General features: G+C 37.6%; 1 protein-coding gene across 3 annotated transcripts in view; it reads left to right on the top strand.

The window, feature by feature from the left end:
- Positions 1-27,268, top strand: part of LOC143269514 (protocadherin Fat 4-like) — a 79,091-nt gene extending 51,823 nt beyond the window's left edge. The window contains exons 2-7 of one of the 3 annotated variants that reach the window (XM_076554706.1): positions 10,901-10,999; positions 23,434-23,632; positions 23,994-24,097; positions 24,895-24,933; positions 25,595-25,855; positions 27,077-27,268. In XM_076554706.1, the coding sequence (XP_076410821.1) occupies positions 10,901-10,948 (48 nt within the window). In that variant the 3' untranslated portion in view covers positions 10,949-10,999; positions 23,434-23,632; positions 23,994-24,097; ... (1 more) ...; positions 25,595-25,855; positions 27,077-27,268. Of the gene's footprint in view, positions 1-7,030; positions 8,364-10,900; positions 11,000-23,433; positions 24,098-24,894; positions 24,934-25,594; positions 25,856-27,076 lie in introns of those variants that run through there. The other 2 variants (XM_076554705.1, XM_076554707.1) reach the window with 2 other exon arrangements.
- Positions 27,269-27,722: the final 454 nt, after the last annotated feature.

Here is a 27,722-nt window from a genome sequence, read left to right as displayed (position 1 = left end):
CCAGTTCCACCTAACCTTATTCTGCCTCACCATTGGCCAAACAGCTTTATTACCAATCAGTGAGAGCAACACCACAGGGTATAGAAAGACATCCCACAGCAGAGCATTTTTTAAAATCTTACTGGTCTTTTGATTATCTCTTATGATTTCTGAATTTTGTGTTTTTATAGGTTATATGTATGTCTATTTCTTTGATTTTTTTTGCTTTTCTTTTTTGTTTTGCTTTATTCTGGTAGGTTTATTATTTGCCTGTTTGTTTTCTAATGGGAGAACAAAAGAAGGGGTGTAGTTGGGTGGGTGGGCAGGTGTGGGGAGGATCTGGAAGGAGAGGAGATAAGGAAAACTGTGATCAGAATGTATTGTGTGAAAAATATATTTAATGAAACATAAAAATAAACTGTTTATCTATTTCCCAGAGCAAAAAAAAACATTAAATAGCTCCATGACTGGTGTGGAATTATATGCCAAAAGCCCCTTTCCATGTTGGAATTTGATTTTGATTTGTCTCACACAGGTTTTGTACATTCTGTCCCCAACACTGAGTTCATATGTTCTCTTCTGTATCCAGTAGATAATATTTTCTTGTAGCCATCTACTAATTCTGGTTCTTAAATTATTTCTGCCCCTTCTTCCCCAATGATCCCTAAGTCTTGAGAGAAGGGATGGGTTATTTATGTTCCCTTTAGGACTGAACATTTGGCAGTCTCTTATTGGGCATCTTGGGCAGTTGATGGTCACTGTGTTACTCATCGTCTAATACAAATGTAAGCTTTTCAAATGAGGGTTGAATGGTATATTGATCTATGGTTATAACAAAAAGTCATTAGGAGTTAGTTTATATACTGTGACAGTTTAGCAAAATAATAGTACTAGATCCTCTGTTAGGGACTATGTACTGTCTAGTCATAGATTCTTAACCCAATAATGGTACCAGGTATCAGTTTCATCTTGTGGGGAAGGACTTCAATCCAATCAGAATAAGATAAGATCCTTCCATGATCTTCATGCCACTATTACATCAGTGTCTACATGTCTTGCCAGGCCAATCATTTCTATAGTTGACAGAGTTAACAGGTGGGTAATATTAATGATTACTTTTCTTCTCTAGCTTGATCTGTTTGGGAGGCATCCAGGCAGTGGGACTGGGTCCTGTGCTCAGTGCATGAGCTGGCTGGCTGAAACCTGGGGCTTATGCAGGGACACTTGGCTCAGTCTGGGAGGAGGTGACTGGACCTGCCTGGACTGAGTTTACCAGATTGATCTCAGTCCTCGGGGGAGGCTTTGCCCTGGAGAAGGTGGGAATGGGGGGTGGCCTGGGGGGAAGGGGAGGGGGCAGGAGGAGGGAGAACAAGGGAATCCGTAGCTGATATGTAGAACTGAATGGTATTGTAAAATAAAAGAAAAATACTTTTCTCCTCTAGTATCTTGCATCACACCTTTCAGCACTGTAAAAGCTAGCCAGTAGGGATGAAGCTTCCAAGTCAGTACCAGCTTGATTTCACCATGTTCTATGACTCAAGTACATGGTATCTCTAATTATACCTTCCAGAACTTGATAGCATTTTTACATTGTTTTAAATATTAACTCTTACATAAATATCTCATAATGGTTCTGCTTTAGTTTTTATGTTTCTCAATTCAATTTTGAGACTTTTCTGTATGGTACCTGTACTATGATATAGTCTCTACTATTCCTCCTACATGCATTCTATATACTTCCCCCTCCTCATTCCTATCTAATTTCCTCTCTCTTCAACACTCAATTCTTTTTACATCTTAATCAAAGTTTTCCACAGCAGTAATCATATTTAAACTTGGAGGATACTAACAATATTGCAACTACAACTTCCATCTACTTTAATTCTCATTTTTCTCAATTGATATAATTCTTATCTTCATACTTACTTAACTGACCTCCCTTCAGTTTCTAACCTTAGTAATTAATATTTTTATGAGTGCTTTACTATTTTTATTCCATTTTCCTCAAAAGTTATTGAAGTTAAAGAAGCAATCTTTTAACTATTGTTATTTAAATAATAGGTCTATCTGCTGCTAATGCTTCTGAAGTTAATATTCTGGTCACAGAAATGTATTGGAAATTGGGCCAACCACCTGATCACATGAAGTGAGAGATTAGCTACTGAGCTATATACCATCAGTCCAGTGATGACAAATGACATCTAATCCCTACTACAATCTTACCACAATTGAACATTTCAAATAATTTACATGACAGAATATAGGTGATGTTAAAAATATCCAAAAGGAAATAACCATAGATTTGCAAATCCCAATGCAGAAACTCAAGAAATAGGAAAAACCAAGACAGTGTAATGAATAAAGATATTCAATAGTTATGATGGTAATGAGGGTGGGTAGATTAAACAACAAAGAATTCCAAGTAATATTTATAAGAATGTTTACTTTACTTAAAGAAGATTCAAATGAACTTTTAAATGAATTTTAAAAGAATACAAATAACCAGTTCTGAGAAGCTTTTTAGTTTTTTAGGGAGATAGATTAAGTTTTTCCCAAGAAAGCTTTCAGTTTTTGAGAGAGAAAGACCATGAAGTTTCCCCAAAACTTCTGTTCTCTAAACTTTGGCTTCAGTGGCCAAGAGGAAACTAATTCTGATGATACAGTGTTTCCATCAGCAGAGTGAAAGTTTTATTTCACTTGAATTCAACTCTTCCTCAGGGAAAATTATTTTTCTGCAGCTTGGGACCAAAAGCTTCCCAATTTCTTTCTCAGTTTCTCTTTCTGTACGAGCAAAATTAGATTCACCTGGACCTCTATGGAAAAATCACCTATGGTTCACTCTAAAAAACAACAACAAACCTCTTAGAACAGGGCAAAACCTCTCTGCTAAGTTCTGTCTTTCTTTCAAACCAAGAGAAACAGCAGTTCCTTCAGACCCTAGCCAGTATCTCCCTGCAGCTAGAATCTAGCCATAGATGTGGGAAAGTGCAGGGAAGTTTGAGGAAGCTGCTGGTGCAGAGAAAGTAGAGAAGCTACGCTACTGCATCAGGGACACTATCTGGGAGAGGAACTGACCAGGACAGGAGGGAGAACTATCCGGGAGAAAAATACCCTTCCAAAAAAGCTTTGTTTCAAATGCTTTTGGTTTCCCCCACTGACCCCAGGTGAGGAGAGGGAGTGAAACCCTAAAGGGTTTTTTCCTCTGGCAATAAGCCGCTGTCTGAATGCACATATACAGACAAATGCAAACCACTCAGGAACTGGGTCAGGTGGAAGGTCTGATTAGAAAGGTACTCCTGTTAAGTGGTGGCACAGGTATTCTAAAACAAGCTTAGGGAAGAAAAAGAAATTTCCCGTTGCAAAAGTGAAACCATGAAAACTAAATCCGTAAAGGGGACGGAAGTTTGCTGGTATGCTTGAAAGGCATGATGGGAAATGTAGTTTCAAAAAAGTAGCTTGGAAATGTGGTAATAGCATGCCACTATAGAGAAAGGCTTTCTGGGAAATGTAGTTTTGCTGCTAAAAATGGCAGTACTGCCTGAAAAACTGTATTTTCAGCTTGAAATAAAGTTTCTTTCCTAAGCACTGCTAGAAAGCTTAGATTTATTTCCCTAAAAGCTGAGAGTGAACAAACAGCTTGTCTCACAGGAGATAATTGAAATGCTAACACTGTTTACCAACAAGTCATTTAAAAATCCTTTAGAAAAGTCAGGGAAAGCAGTCCATACACTGAACATTGCTATAGATATGAAAAAACTTACAGGCAAATAAAAAAGTTCTCTGCCTCTAGAACAAACAGCCTGCAATGAATGATTCCTTTGTAAATCTAATAAGAAGACAAGGAAACAGGCATTCAAAAAGAAATAACTGCTTTATAGATGGGGCTCAAACTTCAGAAAATCCAGCCATATCACAAAATGGTCACTTCACTTGAAAATTCTCTATAATAAATTAATGCTAAATTAGAATGTTTGCTTAGTGAAAGCACTGATATTTGTGAGAACAGTCTGAGTTAAATAACTCATGGGCACAGTATATCACAGCTACTAGTAAAATATCAGAGGTTGAGAAGCTAATGACATCATGAAAATGTTCTTCCTCAGAGTTAGCTAATGAAGAATGTGTTTCATGAAACAACATCTATGTTCTTCAATTCCTTGAATAGTAGCAGTTTTTGTGAACAAATAACCTTGCCAGAAATATTGGACTAATCAGAAACATCAGCATTATTAAAAGAACTCGTGGCAAATATAGCTTTAAAAGAAAAATTAAGAAGGGGGAAAATTGTCTGAGAGTTTGGTGATGAATGTGGAACAGAGGAATGTCAGTTCCAATGACACTCCTCTAGAGGAACTGAAGTGAAAATCAGGCAGATCAAACTTCCTGATATTGATGTTCCTTTTTGCAGTCTGGGGATAGTAGGAGAATGAGGAGGCCTTCAGACTGCTGAGGAGTCTGGGATGAAGTTTCAGCAATGTTTTTGGTACATAGGGAAACCACTGAAAGCTGCAGATCTTAGACAATTATCTTCTTCTGGTGGGAAACTGACTGTTATGGAGTAGCTTGCTGAGCAATTCTGAAACAGAATGTTCCTTATGAGGTTTTTCTCCTCATCTCCTTTCTTCCTTTTTGGGTTTGCTGTAAACTGAGATAGCTCTTAATAAAGATTCTATAAAAAATCTGGAATGTATAAAGTACTGTTTAGCAACAGAACTCACTAAATCCCAGGGTTGAGGGAGAGCTATTGACAAATTAGACTCTTGTTTCAAACTCTCAAGAACTTTCAGAATATCAAAGCTGACTATAAACAACTCTGAACTTTAGAAATGATTTGCATACTTCTGGTCTTGTTAATAGTTAAGCTAAAAAAATCTTTTATAGATGTTAAGAAATATCTTATAGATGTTTGCTCTAGTGCTGTTAGCTCTGTTATATGTAAAGTGATACTGTTTAAGAGATCTCTTCTAGATGTTAAGGTTTATAAAAAACAGTCCTATAGAATGTAAGTTTAAGTAAGTCATAAGTTTAGTTTGAGAAATGTAGATTTAGATATTTTAGGGTAGAATAAGCTTTAGGCATAAAGATATTTTGTAAGCTTAAATAAGGTTTAGGTAAACTTAGGGTAGAGTAGGTTTTCCAAACTTGTGATGCAAAAAACAGTATCCATAACAGACTGCAAACTTCACAGTCTAAGTGGCTTCAGAAGCTTCAGAAGCTCCAGAAGCTAACAACAGCAAAAAGCCACTTCAGAGACTGCCAGCTTCAGAAAGCAGCAGCATAGCATGAACAGCTGCCCTAGCCAGGTATCAGGTATTCCCTGAGGCTCATGGAACATCATTGCAGCACAGGTGGCAGGTTCCCAAGGGTCTACAAACTTTCTGCCATGAAAAAGCTGCAGTGAGGAATGGAAAGGCTACACAGCAAGAGAGGCAAATGGCAGGCAATGGCTTGAAGGACCCATTTGCTTGCCTCACCTTGGGAAAGGTGAATGGCAAGCAGTGGTGAGCAGCAGAGACTGCAGAGACCAGACTGCTTCCAGGGGCAGAGAAGTGGTGTTAGCATCAGATGAGCAGCTGAGATGGGCTGGAGCCCAGGAAGCTATAGATGTGAGAGCTGTGCTCCAGGTTGAACAGCCAGCTGGGGCTCTGTGGGAACTGCTGAGATGCAGCCAAGCTCCCAGCATCAAGATATGGCTGGAACTATGGAGTTGCCCTGGGGCTACAGTCATGCAACAGGACAGCATACAGAGGTTTCCAGGACCCAGGGTCCTGAGCACTGGACCACTGATGAATCAGGTAATGGGACCTAAGGAAGCCACAGTTCATAGGGCTGGGTTTCCTCCCAGAGCCAAGGTTGCTATAGGAAAGCAATGGCTCGGCTTGTAGCAGCTGACGGAACCTTGAGCCCATGTGGTATGAGGTGACTGAAAGCTCTCTAGCCTCAGGACACAGAGGTCCATGAATGACCTAGTTATGGGAGGCACAGACACACTGGGACTGTAAAAGGAAGTATCTTTTGAAAAGACTTTGCCCTGAAGCAAAAATGGCCTTAGGGTAAGGCTAAAGACTGCAAAGTGCAGTGGTAGCTAAGAGTGAAAGTTTCAGAGAGGCTTGCTTGAACTGAAAAAAAAAAGTTTTGGTTATGGGACTCCTTATATTTGGAGCTATTTGTTTCAAAGTTATAATGACTCTGACAGCTATACAAAGACTTAAAGGCAGCTGACAAGCCAGGCCCTGATTTCGAGCACTCAGAGAAACTTTTAGAAATGGTACAAGAACTCTTTTGAACTTTTTGAAATTAAGAAATGAATTGGATGGGAGTGATTTCATTGCAATGGGACAATTTTGAATTAACTTATGCATATAGACTCTATCAATGGTGATGACTTATGAACTACTTATGGAACTGGTTTTGTGTTAAAAATAGAACTGTTTAAATAGAGAAGTTTGGGTTTTTTCTAACTAGGTTCGAGATTTAGTTTAAAAAATTATAAAGAAAGGGGGAGTTAATATTCCTCAGTCTATTTAATTTAAAAAATATTTTCTTGTTACTTGAGTGGATTAAGATTATGTTTTATATAGTTCTATTAAGAAATTGCTTTTGAATGTAGGTTTGTAGAAAAGTGTTAATGGTTATATTGGGATTATTGCTTTTGAATGTAGGAATTATAATTATGTAGAGTAATATTTATGAGTTATTATGTTAACCTATTGATATTGATGTACCATGGTTTGATGAAGTTAAGGAAGTATTTAAGTTTGATGTGACTACACCAGATGTTTGTCCTATGTTTTGGTAGCAAGAAATTAAAATGTTTCTACTAAGAGTTTGCTTTAACATGTAAGGTTGAGAGAATTGTAATTATGTATAGCAATATTTATATTAGAATTATGTTAATCTGTTAATGTTAATGATGAAGCTAAGGGAATCTTTAAGTTTGATGCAGTTGCATCAAGATTTTTTTTGATTTAGAAAGGGCTTAATGCAGCTAAGACTGTTGTAGTCATCTGAGACCAATTCCAAAAGGACATTCCATCTTTATCATCACTAGGAGGTGTATCAGCTATGGAGATTGTTGTGAGCTCTTAATGTGGAGTCCTTTTGAAATACAAAGAAAGAGGACCTGTTGGAGCCCATCTAGGTTTCCTAGTGGCTTTACCCAGAAGGACTGCACAAGAGGATGATTGGACCATGGGCCTGAGTACGAGGTGTTTGTAAGGGTCTACATTTGTCTGTATCTAGCAAGGGGGAGGTCCTTTGCCCCTCTCCTTGGCATTGTTATAAAAAGCCCTTTTGAATAAAGCTTGTCCCTTGTAGATCTACATTTGTTCATCCAATGTTTGCCTTTACCATACCTTCTGCATAATCTAAAAGGGAGGGGCATTCTGTTGCCATTGTTCCTTGAAAAAACATTGTTTCTAGAAATGCCCTGCTTACAGTCCCTTTTTAGGTGACCTTGTTTACTGCAATTAAAGCATCTGACATTATTATTTTTCTTCAAACCTCTGAAAATCACCTCTCCTATCTAAGTGTCTTCATGATCAGGAGATTCAATATTAATTGTATCTCAGATCCATTCCTCTAAGGGTGCTGATCTTGCCTTTAACAGCCTAATTATCCTTTTGCATTGTGCATTAGCATTTTCAAAAACCAGAGATTCAATTATTATCTGTCTAGCTTCTGAATTTGGTATCATTCTATTTACTACTGAAGTCAATCTTTGTAAAGAAAATTAATGAAGGTTTCTTTTGGGCACTGTATAACTTTTGTAATGACACAATTTTTTTCCTACTTCTTCAATTATATCCCAAGCATTCAAGGCTGTCATTCAGCATAAAATTAGGATGTTGTCATCATGTAAAGATTGTCTTTGTATATCAGCATAATTGTCTTCTCCAAGAAGTTGATCTTGGAAAATTTCCATACCTCTAGCCCTATATCATTGTTCAATGGTCTTAGCCTCATCTTTCTACCAGGTCCTCCATTGTAACTGTGTACAGCTTCTAGGACAGCTGTAACTAAATCTTTCCGGTCTTGAGAAATAATTCTATTACAAGCTGACCACGGGTTTAACATCTGCTTTACAAATGAAAAATGCATACCATATGAGACTATAGCTTCCTTGAATCTCCTCATTCTAACATTTGCATAGGAATCCAATCAGCTTGTCCACAGCCTTGAGCATTTGGAAGTTCCTATAAGGTTACTGGATAGATTAAGGTTGGCTGTTTGAAAGCCTTAGGCTGTTTGTCTGTAACCATATAATGCAATGCTGATATAGTTACCTTCAAATTCTTCTGTCTGGATTTGAATATCAATATGATCTATTTTAACAAGTCTTTCTAAAACTTTTATCTTGGCATTTATATTAACCAACTTTTTTAATGATAAAACAAAAATTATCAAACAAATAAAATTCATAATTGATATTATGTCAGTCTCATCAACATTAATTATTCTCTCATTTAATTGTTCCATTTTAAGACCACCTAATGTGTTATCAAACAGAGACAAAATTCCCTCTATTGTAAAAATGTTTCCCATTTTTTAATGTGGAAAAAAATCTCTTTTAACTAATTTCTCCCTTTAAGATATTTTAATTGACTCACTAACTCTGCCAACTGTATAGAATAGAAGAAGCCTGAGGGAGTTTCAAGGCAGCTACTTCATGTGGTAGCAGTCCAAGATGGGAATCCAGAGAGAGCCCACAACCCACCATGAGAAAAGAAGCCAAAAAGACTCAAGCCCACAAGGGATGGAGACTCTAGCCATGTGCCCCATACAAGCGGCTTATTTATGAATTCATGCCACAAACGTTGGGTCACCAGATATAACACAAATTACTAAACAGTCTTATTAATAAAAAACCTGGAGCCAAATATTGGGGTGAAAGCTGAGAGATCAGAGGAATAGAACAGGGTAGCCACAAGTTCTTACCACTAGGAAATCCTCAGCCCGAGAGCTACTTCCTGTATACTCATGCCTTATATACCTTTCTGTGCCCTGCCATCTTACTTCCTCTCTCCACCCAGCTAAATCACTTCCTCTTTCTACCCAGCTCTATCACTTCCTGTCTGTCTGTGCAGACCTCCAGACCTCTATGGTTAACTACTGCTGGGATTAAAGGCATGTGCCGCCACACCTGGCTCTGTTCCCAGTGTGGCCTTGAACTCACAAAGATCTAAATGAATCTCTGCCTCCAGAATGCTAGGATTAAACTTGTGTGCTACCACTGCCTGACCTCTCTGTTTAATATAGTGACTGGTTTTCTCCTCAGATCACCAGGCAAGCTTTATTTGTTAGAGCACAAATAAAATATCACCACAGGACTATTTATTGCTTGGCCACTCCCACAATTTCCCCACCACTTTTACTACAGCACATCTTGTAGGCAGAACAAATTGTAGGTTAAAGGTTTTGGCCGGGCGTGGTGGCGCACGCCTTTAATCCCAGCACTTGGGAGGCAGAGGCAGGCGGATCTCTGTGAGTTCGAGGCCAGCCTGGGCTACCAAGTGAGCTCCAGGAAAGGTGCAAAGCTACACAGAGAAACCCTGTCTCGAAAAAACCAAAAAAAAAAAAAAAAAGGTTTTGAGACTGGGTTGGTATTCCAATCCCTCCACTGGAATTCTTGCCTGGTTACAGGAGATGGCTGACTCACACTCTGTATCCTCCCCACTTACTAAGAGTCTTAGCTAGGGTCACCCTCATAGATTCCAGGGAGTTTCCATTGCACTAAGTTTCTTCCTCACCCCTAAAATGCCCCCCAATTCCAGTTGTCTCTCCCAGTACTCTCTCCCTCCACCCCCCTCACCCAATCTCTCCTATTCCCATCACCACCTGCCCCTAGGCCACTCACAAAATCTATTCTATTTCTCCTTTCTAAAGAGATTCATGTGTCACTACTTGAGCCCTCCTTGTTACTTAGCTTCTCAGGGTCTGTAGATTGTAGCAATATTATCCTTTACTTTATGGCTAATATCCACTTGTAAGTTAATACATACTGTATTTGCCTTTCTGAGTCTGGATTACCTCACTCAGGATGATTTTTTTCTAGTTCCATCCATTTGTCATTTGCAAATTTCATGATTTTTTTTAACACCTGAGTCATACTTCATTGTGTAAATGTACATTTTCTTTAACCATCCTTCAATTGAGGGACAAATAAAGCCACTATGAACATAGTCGAGCATGTGTCCTTGTGGTGGGATGGAGTGTCCTTTGGGTATATGCCCAGGAGTGGTATAGCTGGGTCTTGAGGTAGATCAATTCCCAATTTTCTGAGAAACCACCACATTGATTTCAAAAGAGGCTGTATAAGTTTGTACTCCTACCAGCAATGGAGGAGTATTCCCCTTGCTCTACATGTCAGCATGAGCTGGCACTTGCATTTTTTGGTTTATTTGTTTGTTTGTTTGTTTTGTTTTGTTTTGTTTTGTTTTTTGGTTTTGGTTTTTAAGACAGGGTTTCTCTGTATAGTTTGTGGTGCCTGTCCTGAATCTTGCTCTGTAGACCAGGCTGGCCTCGAACTCACAGAGATCCACCTGGCTCTGCCTCTCAAGTGCTGGGATTAAAGACGTGCACCACCACCACCCAGAAGCACTTGTGTTTTTTGACCTTAGCCATTCTGACAGGTATAAGATGGGATCTCAGAGTAATTTTGATTTACATTTCCCTGATAGCTAAGAATGTTAAACATTTCTTTAAGTGCTTCCCAGACATTTGAGATACCTCTGTTGAGAATTCTGTTTAGATATGTACCCCATTTCTAATTGGATTATTTGGTTTGTTGATGTCTAGTTTCTTGAGTTCTTTATATATTTTGGAAATTAGCCTTCTGTCACATGTGGAGTTGGTGAATATCTTTTCCCATTCTGTAGGTTGCTGTTTTTTTTTAATATTGACAATGTCCTTTGCTTTACAGAAGCCTCTTGGTGAAAGCACATTTTTAAAAAATTCTGTGAACAACTGATGTTATCTTTGATTATTTTCAATCAGATAGTCAGCAACAACATATGCAATGGTAAGTAGTAAGGTGGCACATACAAAATACACTTGTTAATAGCTTAGGCTCTTCTTCCATAATTGCCTAATTCCAATCATTTTATCCATTGTGGCTTCTGCTCTTCTTTTGAAGATGCCTGAAGTCTGACCAGATACCACACAAAAGCTGTCCTGGACTGTAATGGGTTAAGGACATATGGCTATGTATTAACAAAATAAGAATTAAGAAGGTACAAACTAATGGCATTAGAATTAATAACAAAAAAGTAAAGATAGGGGATTCCTAGGAGAATAGGAGGATAAGAGAAAAAGGAAGGTGCAGTGTTAGTACAAAGTAAGAGCTAACTCTGTGCACATATCAAAGGAGCTGGGATATATACCAGACTAGAATCTGAGTGTGGGTACCAAACACCACATCCAGATCTAGCATATACCTAACATTTGTTACTGTTGGTAACTTTTGCCACACTGTTGCAATTCAATTTCTGCTTAAGAGTCATAAGTTTCAATGGCTTCCAAACTAAAGTCACCCTAGGTTACAATAGATTTCATGGTAGCACTTATTATTACCTGTTGCTGGAGGGCTTCTCTCCAGGTTCCCCAAGCCCCGCAGTCCCACAATCCACTTATAAAATAATCACTCAGACGCTTATATCACTTATAAACTGTATGGCCGTGGCAGGCTTCTTGCTAACTGTTCTTTTATCTTAAATTAACCCATTTTTATAAATCTATAGCTTGCCACGTGGCTGGTGGCTTACCGGCGTCTCTACATGCTCTTCTCCTCGCGGTGGCTGCAGTCTCTCTCCCTCAGCCTTCCGCTTCCCAGAATTCTCCTCTCTCCTTGTCCCACCTACCTCCTGCCTGGTCATTGGCCATCAGTGTTTTATTTACATAGAGTGATATCCACAGCACTTCCCCTTTCTTCTTTTTTTTAAAAAGGAAGGTTTTAACTTTAACATGGTAAAATTACATATAACAAAACAATTACCGAGCAAGAATTATAGTTACAATATTAAAGAAGATGTCCTATCTATCTTATATTTGTGAGTTTAAGGTTTTATAGCTAACTTATCTTTTATCATAACTGAGGAAATTACGACTATCTAGCCTTCAACCACATCAAAGACCTGAGAAGGAACATAATGGTACCTGAGAAATGGTAGACGGATGCAAGCAACTTCGGGAATCTTGCAAGAGTAGACCAAGACAGCTGGCAGCCTGGACAGTCACCTGATGTTTCTCAGCATTGTTGGTGCATTCAAATTGGCTACAGGCCTAGAGTATCTGACAGACCATTTTTAGAAGCAGGAATTCTGAGAGACCATCTTACCCTGTCTTGGCAGAGTACAGTGGTCGCTTTCCTTGTGTCCCGCTTGTCCAGAAAGGACAGCATTGCATTTGTACTGTCAGCCGTCAAGGCAAGGGCAGTTCTTTGTCCAGTAGGCCATTTTGTGCCAAAAAGACAAACTTCCGAATGGAAATGTCTTAGAAGCCCAACATTCTCTCGGGATCAATTGGTGCAGCCAGGAGCAATTGTGTCTCACATCAACAGAATTCTAAGTTATTTAAATGCCATATTCTCTAGGTCTATGAAGTGTTTGAAGATTACCTATCTATCTGAAATATATCTATGTATACCTAGAAGACTTAACTAGCATGGCTACAGATATGATTATCATAGATGACTAATTATTAATCTATTTTTTAATTATCCATTACAATTTTAAATGAGTTATATAAACACAACACCTCAAACAAGAATAGAAATATATACATATAGAGAGAGAGTATAACAAAATTAACTTCAAGTTTGTATCAATGAACCAAAATTTATACCAATGTAAAACATTTTAAACATAAACTAAAATCTATACCAATGTAAAACATTTTAAACAAGTTATTCTTTAAAAGTAGGTTCATTAATCTACCCTTTTATCTTATCATCTCCATATCCTCCTATATATCTATATCATATCCCCTTTTCTTTTTTTATAATTTTCCCCAATAATTACCTGATATTTGCTTATCTACTTCATTATTTTCTTGTTTTTATCTTCTCTATGAATAGTATATGTTATCTCAATTTGATTATGTCTACTCTTATAGTTCTAAGCAATTTGTACCATGGTGATTTTATTTCCTGATCACATTGAGATAGAATATATTGTACCTGCCTATTAACAGCATAGTGACAGTTTGGTGTCCACAAGTAACTAAGCCCTAAGAGAGAAGATAAAGGTTGATTTGCTAAAACTGTTACACAGGTCCTAAAAGAGTTTCAAAACTAGGTACAAGTTTGATAAATGTGTGACTGAAGTAATGATTGACTAGATGGATGAATGATGAAATAAGATTCATTTAAATTTAAACAGTAAGTATAGGCCAGAGAGAAAGATGGAAAACATTGTCTAAAGTATTTGTGAGATAGCATAGGTCTACCTAGAGCAATGACTTAGCAGGATATGGATAATATCTTAGAAGTAGAAACACAGCCTATGTTTTATGACATTAAATAGGCAAAGAAAGGGAAAGCAGGCAGGAATCCAATACTTTATTATTATCTGATATATTAGTAACTATGCATTTGTTCTACTTCAGGTCTTGAAATAGAGACCTTATAAACATAGTATATATGTATAGCCCATAGATCAAATAAATGGGAGGCCCAGAATCTACACGTGGTGTGTAAAGTGGGATGAATCTAATGAATTCTCCCAAAAGCTGTTGTCTATGATGCTGACTCTGGGTACAGGCATCGGGATTTAATTCAATTATTGGCCACAGAGCAGAAACTAAAAGAGTTGGAAAATTTGACCATTGATGTATAAACACTCAAATATTTGTTATAACAGTTAATATAAGTGGTAAAATGTTCAGTTAGTCTCAAGGATCATACAATCAGAAGGAATCTGGTTATACAAACTTACTGAAAAGGAGCATGCCCTTCCAGGAGAACACAGAAGCTCCACACAGGAAAGCAGTCATTACTCAGCTGTCCTAGTAAACCTTAAGGCAATTTTTGCAGTGAAATTTCAGATTAGTTCCTCCCCAAAGCTCCAGGTCCTAATCCATTGTTTGAGAGTCAGGAACATCCTGTCCTAAATAAAAGATTGTTCTACAGTGGAATCTTAAGAGTTAAGGAAAATTATTTCCAATCAATCCATCATTCTTTCTTCAATCCATCATCATTCACCTCACAGTTTTTTTTATCCATTTACTGTTTTTGCTGAATCTCAATTATGCTATTTATTTTTGAGACTATGTAGCTGGCCTCAATCTCATTGCTATTCTCCTGCCTCTGCCTCTCAAGTGCTGAGATTATAGGTTTATGTCACCATGAACAGCTTTACTCCCATGAATTTTGAATGGTTATTCCAAACAAGCAAAATAACAAAAAATCCTGAAAAAAATAACAAATGTTCTCCCATGTGACCAATAGTCAAAGGAATAAAATCTTGTGTTACCATACTATCTATGCTTTCCTGTCTTTCTAAAAATATTGCATTATTTTTTCCTCCTTGTGCTAGGTTATGTTCTGTTACTGGAACAAATGCCTGAGAAAAATAATGTAACAGACAGGTTTACACTAGCTAACTGCTTCAAAGGTTTCAGGCCAAGATCAGCTAGCTCTAGTGCTTTGGACCTGAAGTGAGGTGAAACATCATGGGGTGGGGGGAGCATGTGGTATAGGCTACTTAAGGGAAGCAGAAGGAAGGCCCTGGGCACATGATAGACCCTTCAAAGACACGCCCCCAGTGACTACTTCATTACACTGTGTGAACATATGTCATTGTGATTGGTTTACTAAAGAAACTGACTGGCCAATAGCTGGGCAGAAAGAGATTGTGCAGGAGAGCCAGACTAGGAAAATACTGGGGGGAATAAGGGCAGAGTCTGGATTCACTAGCAGACGAAGAGAGAAGCAAGATAGGCATGCCCTACTGAGAAAAAGTACCAAGCCACATGGCAAAGCATAGATAAGAAATATGGGTTAATTTAAATGTAAGAGTTAGCTAGTAACATGCCTGAGCTATTGGTCAAGCATTTAAAATTAATATTAAGACTCTGTGTCTGTTATTTGGCAACTGGCAGTTGGGACAAGAAAAATCTGACTACACTGTTTCCTCCAACATATCCCAACTAGTAGTCCAGGTAGCTATGAATTCATTAGTGAATCCATTAGCTAAGGTAAAATACTCATGATCCAAATACCTCTTAGCAGTGGCAACAGCTGTAGAATAGTTATTCAGTATATGAGCCTTTCAGGGTGACACACAGAAAAAAAGATCCTACTAAACACACTGGCAGGCTCTCCTGGAGAACATAAGGCAACTCATTGTTCTGCCTCACATCCCAGTTATTTGCTTTCCCCTGAACCTTATGGACATCTGCCACGATATCACAAGAATATCTTTCTTTATTCCCTGAGTAAATAATCTGAATTCAATGCTAGGATGACCTTAAAATGCTTAAGAATTGTATTTCTTCCTGCTCAACTACCCTGTACCTTGACACTTTCCATGTGAGTGCTTTCACATCACACTGCATTTTGAAATATTTATTCAGCCATCTGCTCCATACTTAAGGACATTCTGGCAGTTTGAAACTAGTGCTAATACTCAGTGCTCATTTCAAAGTTGGAATTATAGCTCTTAATAAAAACAAAATGTTCTATAGCAAAAAAAAAAAAAAAAACTCTTGCAAAATCTCAAGAACAGATCCTTTCAACAAAAAGCCTTTTCTGATCCAAGAATAGAGTGTTGGAAAATTTCACTGAGAGTTGAAGAAATGCTGAAAATCTATATAAATGGGCTTTGTGAGAGATTACTAACTCCCTTGCCTATTGACCATTGTTTCTAGGTAGAACTGTCACTGGAAATGTGTAATTTGACCTAATTATGATGAGTCTTCAAATAAAACTCAAATGGGGAGCATTTTTATAAATAGGCTTAAATTTGTAAATGTCTTAAGAGATGAAGAAAGTGTAAGATATTCCAGAATAAAGAATACATGAAACAACACACTTAAAATTAATATGTTATGTGTGTGATGTAAGATGAACTGTGGATTGGAGACCTTTCTAGGACAAAGCTTAATAATACCAGACACATTTTTAATGAAAAGAAAGCATTAAATGTATATTTGATTTAAAGAATTAAAACCTGCACTCTGGGACAAACATGGTGATATATGTGCCTGTAATTCCTGAGCTCTAGAATCTGAGGCACAAGGACCCAAATCATGAATAGCCACTTAACTATCTGAACTATGTAGGAAGACCTTGTTACCAAAAACAAAAGCAATAATAATTATTTTTATTACATTATTATTATTCACTTAGTGTATAGTTGAACTTTAGTAGAAAATATTTAGACTTACAGCAAGTTATTAATAAATATTTAATGACCTAAGGAAACATTATATCTTCTCTTTATTGAACACCTGAAACCTCCAAACCAAGGCCATTCAAATAAAGGACACAGAGACTCTCCTGAAGACTTAAATCAGATAATGTCGCCCTAGACTACACAATAGAGAGATGTTTGAAGTTGCCTGCAAATGATTTCCACCTTCAACTTTTCAAATAGTGCCATGTATGGTCACATACACAGTCGAAAGGCAACAAATGCCTAAGGTGACTTTTCCAAATCTCTCAACCACACATTCTATGAACATATAAAAGTAACTATTGTGTAGTAACTTAGAACTTGGCAGGAAATAAGTGACAAAACAGTATTTGATCCAAGAAGTTGAATAATGCAGTAACAACACAAATCTAAAAAGGAACAAAGTTGATAGGCAACATGGGCAGGTAATCAGTGTGAGTGGACTGCAAGGCTACCATCTTCGGCTGCACCAAGCCCCCGCCTTCCTTTCCAGGCAGCCAGCTCTGCATGTTGTCTTTGCACCCAGTACTACAGAGCCACCCTCCTCAGAGAGAAGGGACATAGATGCCAAATCCCTAAGAATGAAAGCATTGTTTCCTTTCCAGATTCCTTCTTGCCATATAATGCAAATCTCCATAATCTTGAGGAAGAGCCTTATTTAATAATGCCAAAACTGTCACTAGTATAGCAACAAGAGAGAAAACAAATTTTTCAAATATACTTACATTTATATCGAAGAAAGAATTCATTTCAACTAGCAACTGCAGCACTGCCTTTACAAGATGAACCTACACAAAACTATGATACAGATGGGGAATGACTGACTACTAGAGTATAATATGTGCAATATCAATGATTCTAGGGAGTTGTTGGCTAGACAGGAGATAAAGAGAAAGTTCTATTCTTGGAAAAAGTGTGACAGATGTTAGGTCTCTGAAGAAAATTAATCATGTTAATATTATTAACATGGTGAGAAAAAATGACAATCTTTTCTTTATATTTGAATATGTGAAAAAAATCTCTATCAGTTGGGGAAACACAGAAACAAACAATTTCCTGGGTCAGTCATTAGAAATACTGTGTGTAAAATATTGCCTGGGCCAGCCTTTATAAGTTAACATGGCTTTTCTCATAGGAATATGAAACTGGAAAACGTGTAAAAATTTATGATTTGGGACTTACAAAAGAACTAAGATCACACTACCACATATTGACTATGTATCTAACAGACCACATCATGTACCTAAGGTTTTGTAAAGAACTTCATTGTATAGACCAATGAGATGACTCAACAGGTAAAGGTGTTTGGCATCAAGGCTGAGAATTTAAGTTTGATCCTCAGGACCCACATTAGTGAAAAGAGAGAGACTGACTCCTGCAAGTTGACCTAGGACCTCTACATGCACATTGTGGCACACACATGACCCCTCCAAAAATAGATAAATAAGAATATAATTAATGCAAGGCTATACAGCTTAGGGCAGAAATATTTAATTGGGGTACAAAGAAATAACTGACAGTATCCAGGCATTGAACCAGCCATATTTTCAAATTGGCCAGGTGTCCTCACACCATCAGGGCTCAAAACTGACTTTAAGTGACCAGCTGCAGCTGTGAAGACCAAATCCATCTTTAGATGAACTGGAACCTAAGCCTCTGCCAGACATTCTTAATCAAGTTGTCAGACAGCCCCAGCAAAACACAGTCACCAATCACTGCAGACCATTCACTTATCACGGAACATAGGGACCCAGCCACTTCCAAAGAAACAAGTCACCAGAAACCACCACTATTTATGAGTGAGCTATTTAGACTTTTTGTCAACCTGACATAAGCCAGGGTCATATGGGAAAAGGGAACTTCAATTTATAAAATGCTAACTTCAGACTGGCCTGCAGGCATGTCTGTGGGACATTTTTTAATAAATGAGGGCCTAGCCCATTGTTAATAGTGCCACTCCTGGGCAAGTGGTCCTGGGTTTATATTAAAAAAAAGTAAGGTGAGCTGGCTGTGAAGAGTAAGCCAGTAGGCAGTGCTCCTCCCTGGCCTCTGCTTCAGGTCCTTCCTCCAGGTTCAAGTCCTGAGTTCCTGCCCTGACTCCCCTTCATGATAAACTGCAAGATGTGAGATGATATAAGCCCTCTCTCACCCCAAGTTACTTTGGATCATGGTGTCTTATCACAGCAATAAAAAGCAAAGTAGTGCTCTGAGTATCATCAAAACATGCCAACTAAGCCAACTGGAATAATGGGTCATAAAGATACAAGGAGACAATGGAATCAGGCTGTCTTCAAGTCTGGAGATTGCTAGGAAGACTGGGTAGCTGTAATTTTAGGCTCACCCATCCCACAAAGCCAAGCATGGGTATTTTCAAAGAAAAGAAAAAGAAATGGAATGAAGAAATGGATCAGCATTTAAGAGCACTGGATGCTCTTCCAGAAGACTGGGTCCTGCTCCCAGCACCCACACAGTGGCTATCTATAACTCCAGTTCCAGAAGGTCAGACACCTTCTTCTGGTCTCCAAGGGCATTGTACACATATGGTGCAGGCATTCATGCAGGCAAAACACTCATACACACAAAATTAAAAAAAATAATCTAAGTTGATTTTTCAAAAAGAGGGGAGAAGAGTCTCCATTTTGGCTTTCAGAGTCAATAACCACAGGCTCCAGAGGAGAAAGCAGAAGCTTACATGCCACTGTTTCCCTAAAAATAGATACCATCTTGTCAATTATTTCAGGATATACAGTACAATTTGAAACACTCGAAGTCCAGATAGGTATAAATCCCAAGAACATGTCTTCTGTGGGTAATGGAAAGAATATAAACTCATTTTCTTAGAATAATTAATTATTCCTTAACATATTTGGTACCATAGAAGCATAACTTGTTTTCAAAATGAGTCACATGGAAACCATAGAAGCTGCACTACTCACAATCAGACAGGATACTTCTCGAAAAGAGTTGGGTTCAGCCAGAGGATCTATTTAGCAAGCACAGGTACTATAACTCCAGAATACACCTACAGCACAAACACTGGCCAGGGCCAGTTTTCAGAACGTACTTACAATCCTAAGCAAACACTAAATATTTCAACTGCACACAGTTGTTGAAATGCTCAGGATTTCAGTCTAAGTGGTTTTGTATGAAGGCCACCAGTACCATCACTATAAAAGCCCTCCACAGAGGCCATGCAAGTCTCTGACCCCAGGAAATATCTGTAAGTATCCATTTCTCCTGAATTATGGAAGAAACAAGAGAAATGGGTAATGAAAAAACAATCTTCTTGTTCATAAAAGTGAAATGTATTTTCTTAGCCTTGTTGCCTACAGTGCTGATGGGGCAGGTCAATAGACTCAATTGTCAATAGACTGTTCACCAAAGTGTCAACTATTCATCTACGAATTAATAAATAGTAGATATATGAGTTTTTCTAATAAATACAGGAAATGAGTGGGTAGAGTGTTTCAATCTAATTTGTTGTGTTTCAGCCTGAGCTGTCTGCTGTTTGCTTTGCCTAGCAGGAGGTGGGTCTCCTGGGTTGTCAGCTACTGAGCTGATCTAACAAAGGCCTTGCTCTCCCACCCAAGAAAAGGCAGAAAGGTAGTAACAATCATTGTTTCTATACATTGGAACAATGAGATGAGATCAGTGGTTAAGCTGATCATAGCAGAATGTCTTTCTTAGAAATAAATTTCTCTTCAACATGCAGAGACTATCAGAATTATGATTCCTGATCTCAGGGCAGAGTCTGCTTGACCTTAGCCAAACTTAATTTGTCCTGACTGGCAAACTCAGTGACTTGAAGATTTCCTCATGAACCATGCCAGGGTTCTGTTGTCATCTCTTCATTAAGAATGTTCTCAAAACATATTGATCTGCCTTTCTAAATCCTGTTTCTGTGTTCATTCTGGAGGTAAAGATGTGTGCCAGCTGTCCCCCATGCATACTGCTGTAAGTCAGGAACTCAGCTCTGACCTCCAAACTCATGCTACAGAGAAAATATGTTTAGTTGTCATAATAGGGTTTCACATAGTACATTATTTTTTAGGTTTTATTTCTAAACTGTTTTTAATAAGATAAATTGAACTTAATACTATTCTATTTAAACCAATAGTCTGAAGAATAAACATTATTAGTAATGTTTTATGTTTGTTTTTTTGGTTGGTTGGTTGTTTTTTGTTTTTTAAGAGTAACAATTTCAGTGCTAGAAAGATGAGTTAATGGTTAAGATAGTATACTTCTCATACAGAGGATAGGAGTTCAGATCCAGTAATCAAGTCAGAGGCTCACAGAAATCAAGCTCCAGAATCTGACACCCCCTTCTGTCCTATGCAGGCATCTGCACACACATGTCAAACACATAATTTTTAAAAATAAAAATGAAGATATATTTTTAAAAGAATAGCAATATCAACTGCCAATATGTTGATATATTTGTGACTTTGTAATAAATGCTAATATAACTTTTATCATCTTGTGAACATTATCCAAAGATAGATTATAAAAATTACAACATATTTCATATCAAAAATTTATATTTCACATGTTGAAAATGATTGACTCTGGTCTAGTGAGATGGCTCAGAGGGTAAACATGCTTTCTACAAAAGCCTGACAACAAGAGTTTAATCCCTAGGATCCACATAATAGAGTAAGAGAGTCCTGAATTCTGCAAGTTGTTTTCTAACACACACACACACACACACACACACACACACACACACACACACACACCACTAATAAATAAAATAATTTTTAAAACATTATTTAACTCTAAAGAGTAACTTGCCCTAGTAACATATGCATTTGCTCAATTTTTAATGTCTCAAAGCAAATAAAAGTTCTTTGATGTTTATGAGAAATTAAACCAATACCTAACACAGGCTTTTGGACAAGATTTGGGACAAAAGATGCAAGAAATGTAGGAGTGCAGTATGTGGCTAGACTGAAGCTTGACAGTCAGGACATGAAGAAAATTATTTAACATGGAGAAGCTTCTGCCCAACAGAGAAATCAAGCAGAGTGCCTTCCCACTTGCTTCAGAACAGGAGAAAATATTTTTGTTTTGTTCTGTTTTTGTTTTTTGTTTTTTGTTTTTTGAAACAGTGTTTCTCTGTGTAGTCCTGGCTGTCCTGGAACTCCCTCTGTAGACCAAACTGGCCTTGAACTCACAGACATCCACCTGCCTCTGCCTCCTGAATACTGGGATTAAAGGTGTGTGCCACCACTGCCCCACTAGTATTTTAAAACTATCTCACAAAAGAGTAACATAGAGACTATAAAAGGAATTGGAAAATCAATAATAATAAAATAATATTATTAAAAATTAGTAAATGATCTGAATAGGCAATATACCAGTGGTCAACACTATTAAAATATAACCAATATCCCTAGCTGGAAATAGAAGTCAAAACCACAGTGAGATATAATCCCATCTCAAAATGGGTAATATCACAGAGAAAATTACCAAATTATGGCAAGGATGTACAGGGAAAAAATGGACCATAATACACAATAAAGACACAAGTTAGTATAACCATGATAGAATACAGTCTAAAGGATTTTCAAAAAAACTAAAAATACAAATACCACATGAACCAGCTATCAAACTACCGCAACACTCATATCCAAAAGAAATTAAATCTGTGAATCAGAGATAACCTGCACTCTTATTATTGTGGGAGCTCTGCTCATAATAGCTAAGATAGATAGACAATCCAAAATCAATTGACAGATAAGTAGATAAAGAAAATATACATGATGGAATATTATTTCACTATAAAAAGAACAAAATTGTATTATCTGCGCTGACAGAAATAGCTAGACTATATTATATTAATTGAACTAAGCCAGATGGAAAAAACAATGGCAGAAGGGAGCAGTGCTCTTCAGAGAGAAGCAGAACTAGAGAAATGGTGGGTCACAACTTCAGACTGCACATTTGCACTTCAGCCTTCATCTTCTCATCTTGCTTCTCCCTGCCCTCGGTGATTCCAGCTGTGGTCATGAATCCACAGCCTGTTCCAACTCTCTCCACCTGGTTCCTGTAGCGTTTGTGTGCTGCTGAGTGGTGTGAGGTGGGAAATGGGAGGAAGGAGAGGAACTGAAGCTCTTCGGCAGTTTTCATAGACATTAACCCAAGGTTCATGGTGCAGCTGGGCATGGGTTACTTCCTTTCCTGTTTCTTTGCAGATTCTTATTCTCTTCAACCTCCTGTAGGAATAAAAACTATTGCTCATAATACTATTTTCTTTCATAGAACATACTTTGGGCTTCCTAAACTGCTACTGTACTCAGAAGTCCTGTACTTTGTCCTTTTTTTCACATCCTCCACTGTTCTCTGACCCCCTCGATGATGCCTTCCCTTCTCCCACATGGTCCCCACATACACTCTCATAACACATAGATTCCCTGGTCCTCTATTTTCCTCCTTCCCTCCTAGATCTTTTCCTCCCCTCACATAGTCCTTTCCATCCTTTAATGTTGTACACATATTTCTGATGAAATATTTTCCTTCATATTTGCCACATTGATTTTTTTATCCTTTCATTATTTGTTTCTTTTTTCCAATGTACTAGTTTTTTGGGTTTTTTGTTTTGTTTTGTTTTTATTTGCTTTGGCTTTTGGATTCTTGCTGTGGTTATTATTGTTTAAAGTATGTCTAGCTTAGAATATTTTTGTGCTTCATTTTCTACAATTTTCTTAGTGCCTAGACATAATTTTAAGTCTGGGTATGGTGATAAACACCTTTAATCTCAACATTAAGAAACAGAGGTAGGACAATCTGGCACTCAAAACTAGCTTTGGCTATGAGAAATCCCATGTTAAAGACAAAACAAATTGAAAAAAGGAAAGAAAGAGGGGGGAGAGAGGGAGGAAAGGAGGGATGAAAGAAGGAAGGATGGAAGAGGAAAGAAAGAAAGAAAGGAAGGAAGGGAGGAAGGAAGAAAGGAAGGAAGGAAAATAAAGAAAGAGAAGGAAAGAAAGATGAATGAATGAACTGACTCCGTGGAAACAGTAATTAAATATGCTAATTTGTTTTCCTGTCCTTTTGCTCTTAGATTTTTTAATGTTTTACAAGAACTGCTGAAATCAAGTGTTGGGCTCACACTCCCTGTGTGATCATATGACACTCACTGAATATTCAGTGGGAACACCATGATTTGAAGACTGTACAGCCTGCCTGACTCTGGATAACACTTGGATTCAGCTGCTCTACCACAATTACTCCCTTGAAGGAGACATAAAGCTAAAGATTCTGTAAGTTTCTAACATCTGCTGTTTTGAATGGAGCAGTACAGGCAACAGGAAGACTGCATGGACATCTCCAACTTGTTGGAAGAATCTAAAAGTATGGAAGCTCAATGTCTCAAACAAGAGAAAGCCAGAAGTTACTTATCAGGGAACAGATTGACTGGACACCTATATTGTCAGAATCAAGGATTTGAAGTCATGACCTTTCTAAATGGCCTCTGGCTGTGTGGTTGATTCTCATTTGTTCTGCTTCCCTTCCTTTTTTGTTACTCACTTACCAGGTTGTGGCAGCTTCTGATTGGTGCGCTCTATACATATAATCCCATGACATGAAACCCTGGAATCAACAGTCTTCCTTTTCTCCTAGTGTAGGAGCTTGATCTTGTGTGTTTCCTGCTCTTCTACTAGTCACCATGAAGCTCCTGGTACTCCTTGTGTTGCTTGGCGTCTCCACTATCCTGGTCTCTTGCCGTAAGTCAAGATTCTTACTTAACTTAAAGTGGGGGCTACAGTACATAGATACTTACTCTGTGAGACATGAATTCATGGATTCCTATATTCTGCTACTTCCTGTCCTGTCTAGTACTTGGTTCTACCTTCAATTTTTAAACTTAAACAGTTTTCATTTATTAATATTATTATTATCATTATAATTATTATTACTATTGTGTGTATAGTGGTGTGTGTGTGAGAGAGAGAGAAAGAGAGAGAGAGGAGAGAGAGAGAGAGAGAGAGAGAGAGAGAGAGAGAGAGAGAGATGATGATGATGATGATGATGATGATGATGTCAGGATCTCAAACATATCATGGTGCCTGTGAGGAAGTTAGAGACAAATTTCAGGAATCCATTCTCTCCTTCAACTATGGAATTTAACTCATGTCATCCAACTTGTAAGAGAAAGGCTTTTATCCACTAAGTCATCTTACTGGCGCCCATCTCCATTTTGACATGTCATTGTAGGTAAGTTGACTTCACTGGGATTCCTAATTGAGTCCAGTCTTTATTCTATACATGGCACTCAAGTGCATTGTTAGTGTCAATAAATTACATTTGAGAAGGTGATTGAAGATTTACTTCAGGGAAGCAAAACTGACCACACGTTTAGATTTCAAAGGTTTTCTCTCTTATCTATGCATGTGCTTCCCTCAATCTGTCTGTTCAGGACTAAGGCTTTCCGGCTGTGAATGTCTATAATAGTGTTCACATTCTCCATCCCATCAAAATGTTGCTTAAGTTCTTCTGTCTTATTTTGCTTCTTTTCTTTCAGAGGACGCAGACACAAGCAGCACTGACAGTTCTGATGCTGGTGAGCCTGAGTCTAAGTACCCTTCATTACCTTCCTACATTTTCCATTTTCCCTTCATAGCCTCATGGAAGTCAATGTCATGTGGATATTCTAAGTTATGAGAAAATTTTAGTAAAATTCGCAGAAAACTGCATTCCTTATTATAAAAGTTTAAGGACTGAATATATAGCTCATGTGTAGAAAAGAAATCAATTGCCACTGGAACAAACAACAAATTTCTGAAAGTGCTGTGGAGTAAGGGCATGGGAACATATGCTGCGGTGGGTTGAGGCTGAAACCAGGGTCTGTGCTTTGCATGTGCAATGGTATAGCCATGTTAGTCTCAGAATGATATTTGTTCCCTTCTTGGAACTGACACTGGAGGCTGTTGCTTGGGGTGGGGGGCTCTATATAGATTTTGGCTAATAGTGTCTGACTAGCTTGGTTTTAATTTTGGGGCCCTTTCCTGTCACAAAGTACTTACTCATATCTTGGGTCAGTGTCATTGCCCAGGGAAGTTATGAGGTCATGAAAGATGAAGCAAGAACATATATGATAGACTAAATATATAGACAGAGTTAATGAACTGAGGATAAGGAATGGATGCGCAATCCTGGTTGGGACCGATATCATTCTAAAGAAGAGTCAGTGCCTCACCTGGAGCTTTTCCTTTTAATTTTAGCTGCTTCTGCAGATAACACAGCTGATGCACCTGGAGACACTCAATCTGAGACAGAAGCTAATCCTGACAGTGATTCTACTGATGCCAAGGAAAATAATGAGTCTGGTGATGTAGCCAAGGAAGAGGGTGAGAATGCTGAAAAGGGCTCCGAAGAAACCCAGAAAGAAGAAGGAGAAGAGGAAGATAATGAGGCAAACGAAGAAGAAGAGAGTGAAAAAAAGCCCAAAAAAGATATCAAAGACAAAATCAAAGAAAAACTCGGTAAGAAATATTTCACCTAATTTTTTTCTTTATGTGACTCTTAGATTCCTTAGGTTCCCCATGGTCAGAGTGAGCTGTATTTTAGGGAATACATGGGGGAGGATAAAGAGAGGGAGAAAGAGAGAGCTTTGTTTCATTCCTCTTTTCTAAAGTCATTGCTATATCTATATGTAAGTGCCAGAAAATTCAGGTTGACAAATCTATCAACTTTATCTGTTTTATCAATTTAAACTGAGATTTTATCAGTTTTAACTACATCACTCTTGGAGTAGTAGGATTCATTAGAGGAAATGTATTTAAGCAGAAAATATTGAAAGTGTAAAGTGTCTCTATGTAGTATGGTAACTGTACATAAATTTTTCTTAAATAAAAGTTATATTTTCTTTGCAGGCTATTATAAAAATAGAAATAGAAAAGGACTTTGTGATGAGGTCTTCCATAGATGACTATTGTAGCATAAATCAGAAGATTTCTAGGAGTTTAAAAATTCTTTCAGAATGAGGGCACTTTTCTATTTGGGGTTTTCCCTAGCCCTTCAACTTTAAAGTACTACCAATTATTTTATTTTATATTTGTAAAATTAATATTTATAAAATTTAGATATCTAATGTGGTTCAAATCTCTAAGAAATTGTCCTAGAAAATAAACATTGTAAAATGAAATAATGAGGAGCTTCCAATGAGCAGCTTTTCTCTGAGAGGATGAGGTGCTGAGGAATCTTCTCCAAGATTTGCTTCTCTTCTGTCACATCAGGGCTGTTGTTTGATATCTTGTTCATTGATATGTACTGGGCAGATGCTGAGTGAGTGTATGGCTATAATTTCCTCATCAAAGAAGCTGGATTGCTTTGTGTATTAATAGAATAAAAATTAATGCTAATCACCCTCCTTTCGAACTCCGTAAAATATCCAGCTAATGACTCCATCCTATGCTATATAATGAAATATTTTGGATGGGAAATGAAAGTTGGTTGGCTTATTTACGTGAGACAGTACCTCACTATATATCCCAGACTACCCATGAATTCTTCACCTTCCTGCCTCTAATATCTGAGGTTTGGAATTTCAGGCCTCTGCCACTACATCTGTGAGTTTTACCTTTGAGAAATAAAAATTTCATGTTTCTTTTACTTCTGTTGAACTTAGCAGTGTTAGTAGTCCCCCCTCGGGTTAAAACAAAAATACAAAGTCTCAAAATAACTTATTTTTTCTCTCTATTTAGGTCATCATTTTGAAATAATTAAAAATAAAATGCCTTTCCTGGTATGAGTTTGTATCTTCTACTTTTGATATTTCTGGACCAGACTAGAGCATCCTTGATTTGAATTCCTCCGACTATTTACCCTGACTACTCTCTCTCCGTCATCCCTAACTTTTATCATCTATCAAATAAATAATAGTTATGAGCAGCACCAGAAAGGTTTTGTTTTTTCATGTGTGTACTGGTGATAATTTAATATTGTTTAGGTAATTCATTGAAAATGCAAACTATTATCTGATACTTCCTTGAGCTCTTTTTAATGCTTGGTCTTTCTATAATTTTATCTGAAAGATTCTTTTATGTTCTTTAAATAAGACAGAGATAATAGGCATATTAATACACTAACCAAACACTTCCTTGGTTTATGTGTTCAGTTTCATTCCTCCAAATTCTTGTGAATTACTTTTTTCTTATCTGCAGTGAATTAGAGGTAAGAGTGATGAAATTAGCTCCTGAATCTAGCTACAGGCTCGACACAAGGAATTAGATTTTGGAGGTCTTAGGACTGAACTTGGTAATCAAGGTAGAAAATGAATTCTGGGGTTTAGCTGAACTTGTAAAACACTAGCATCACATGGGATCCCAGAGTGACGATGAGTAAATGAGA

This window comes from Peromyscus maniculatus, chromosome 19, assembly GCF_049852395.1.
Source record: "Peromyscus maniculatus bairdii isolate BWxNUB_F1_BW_parent chromosome 19, HU_Pman_BW_mat_3.1, whole genome shotgun sequence".
NCBI classification, from domain to species: Eukaryota; Metazoa; Chordata; class Mammalia; order Rodentia; family Cricetidae; genus Peromyscus; species Peromyscus maniculatus.
This window is presented reverse-complemented; position numbering and strand designations above follow the sequence as displayed.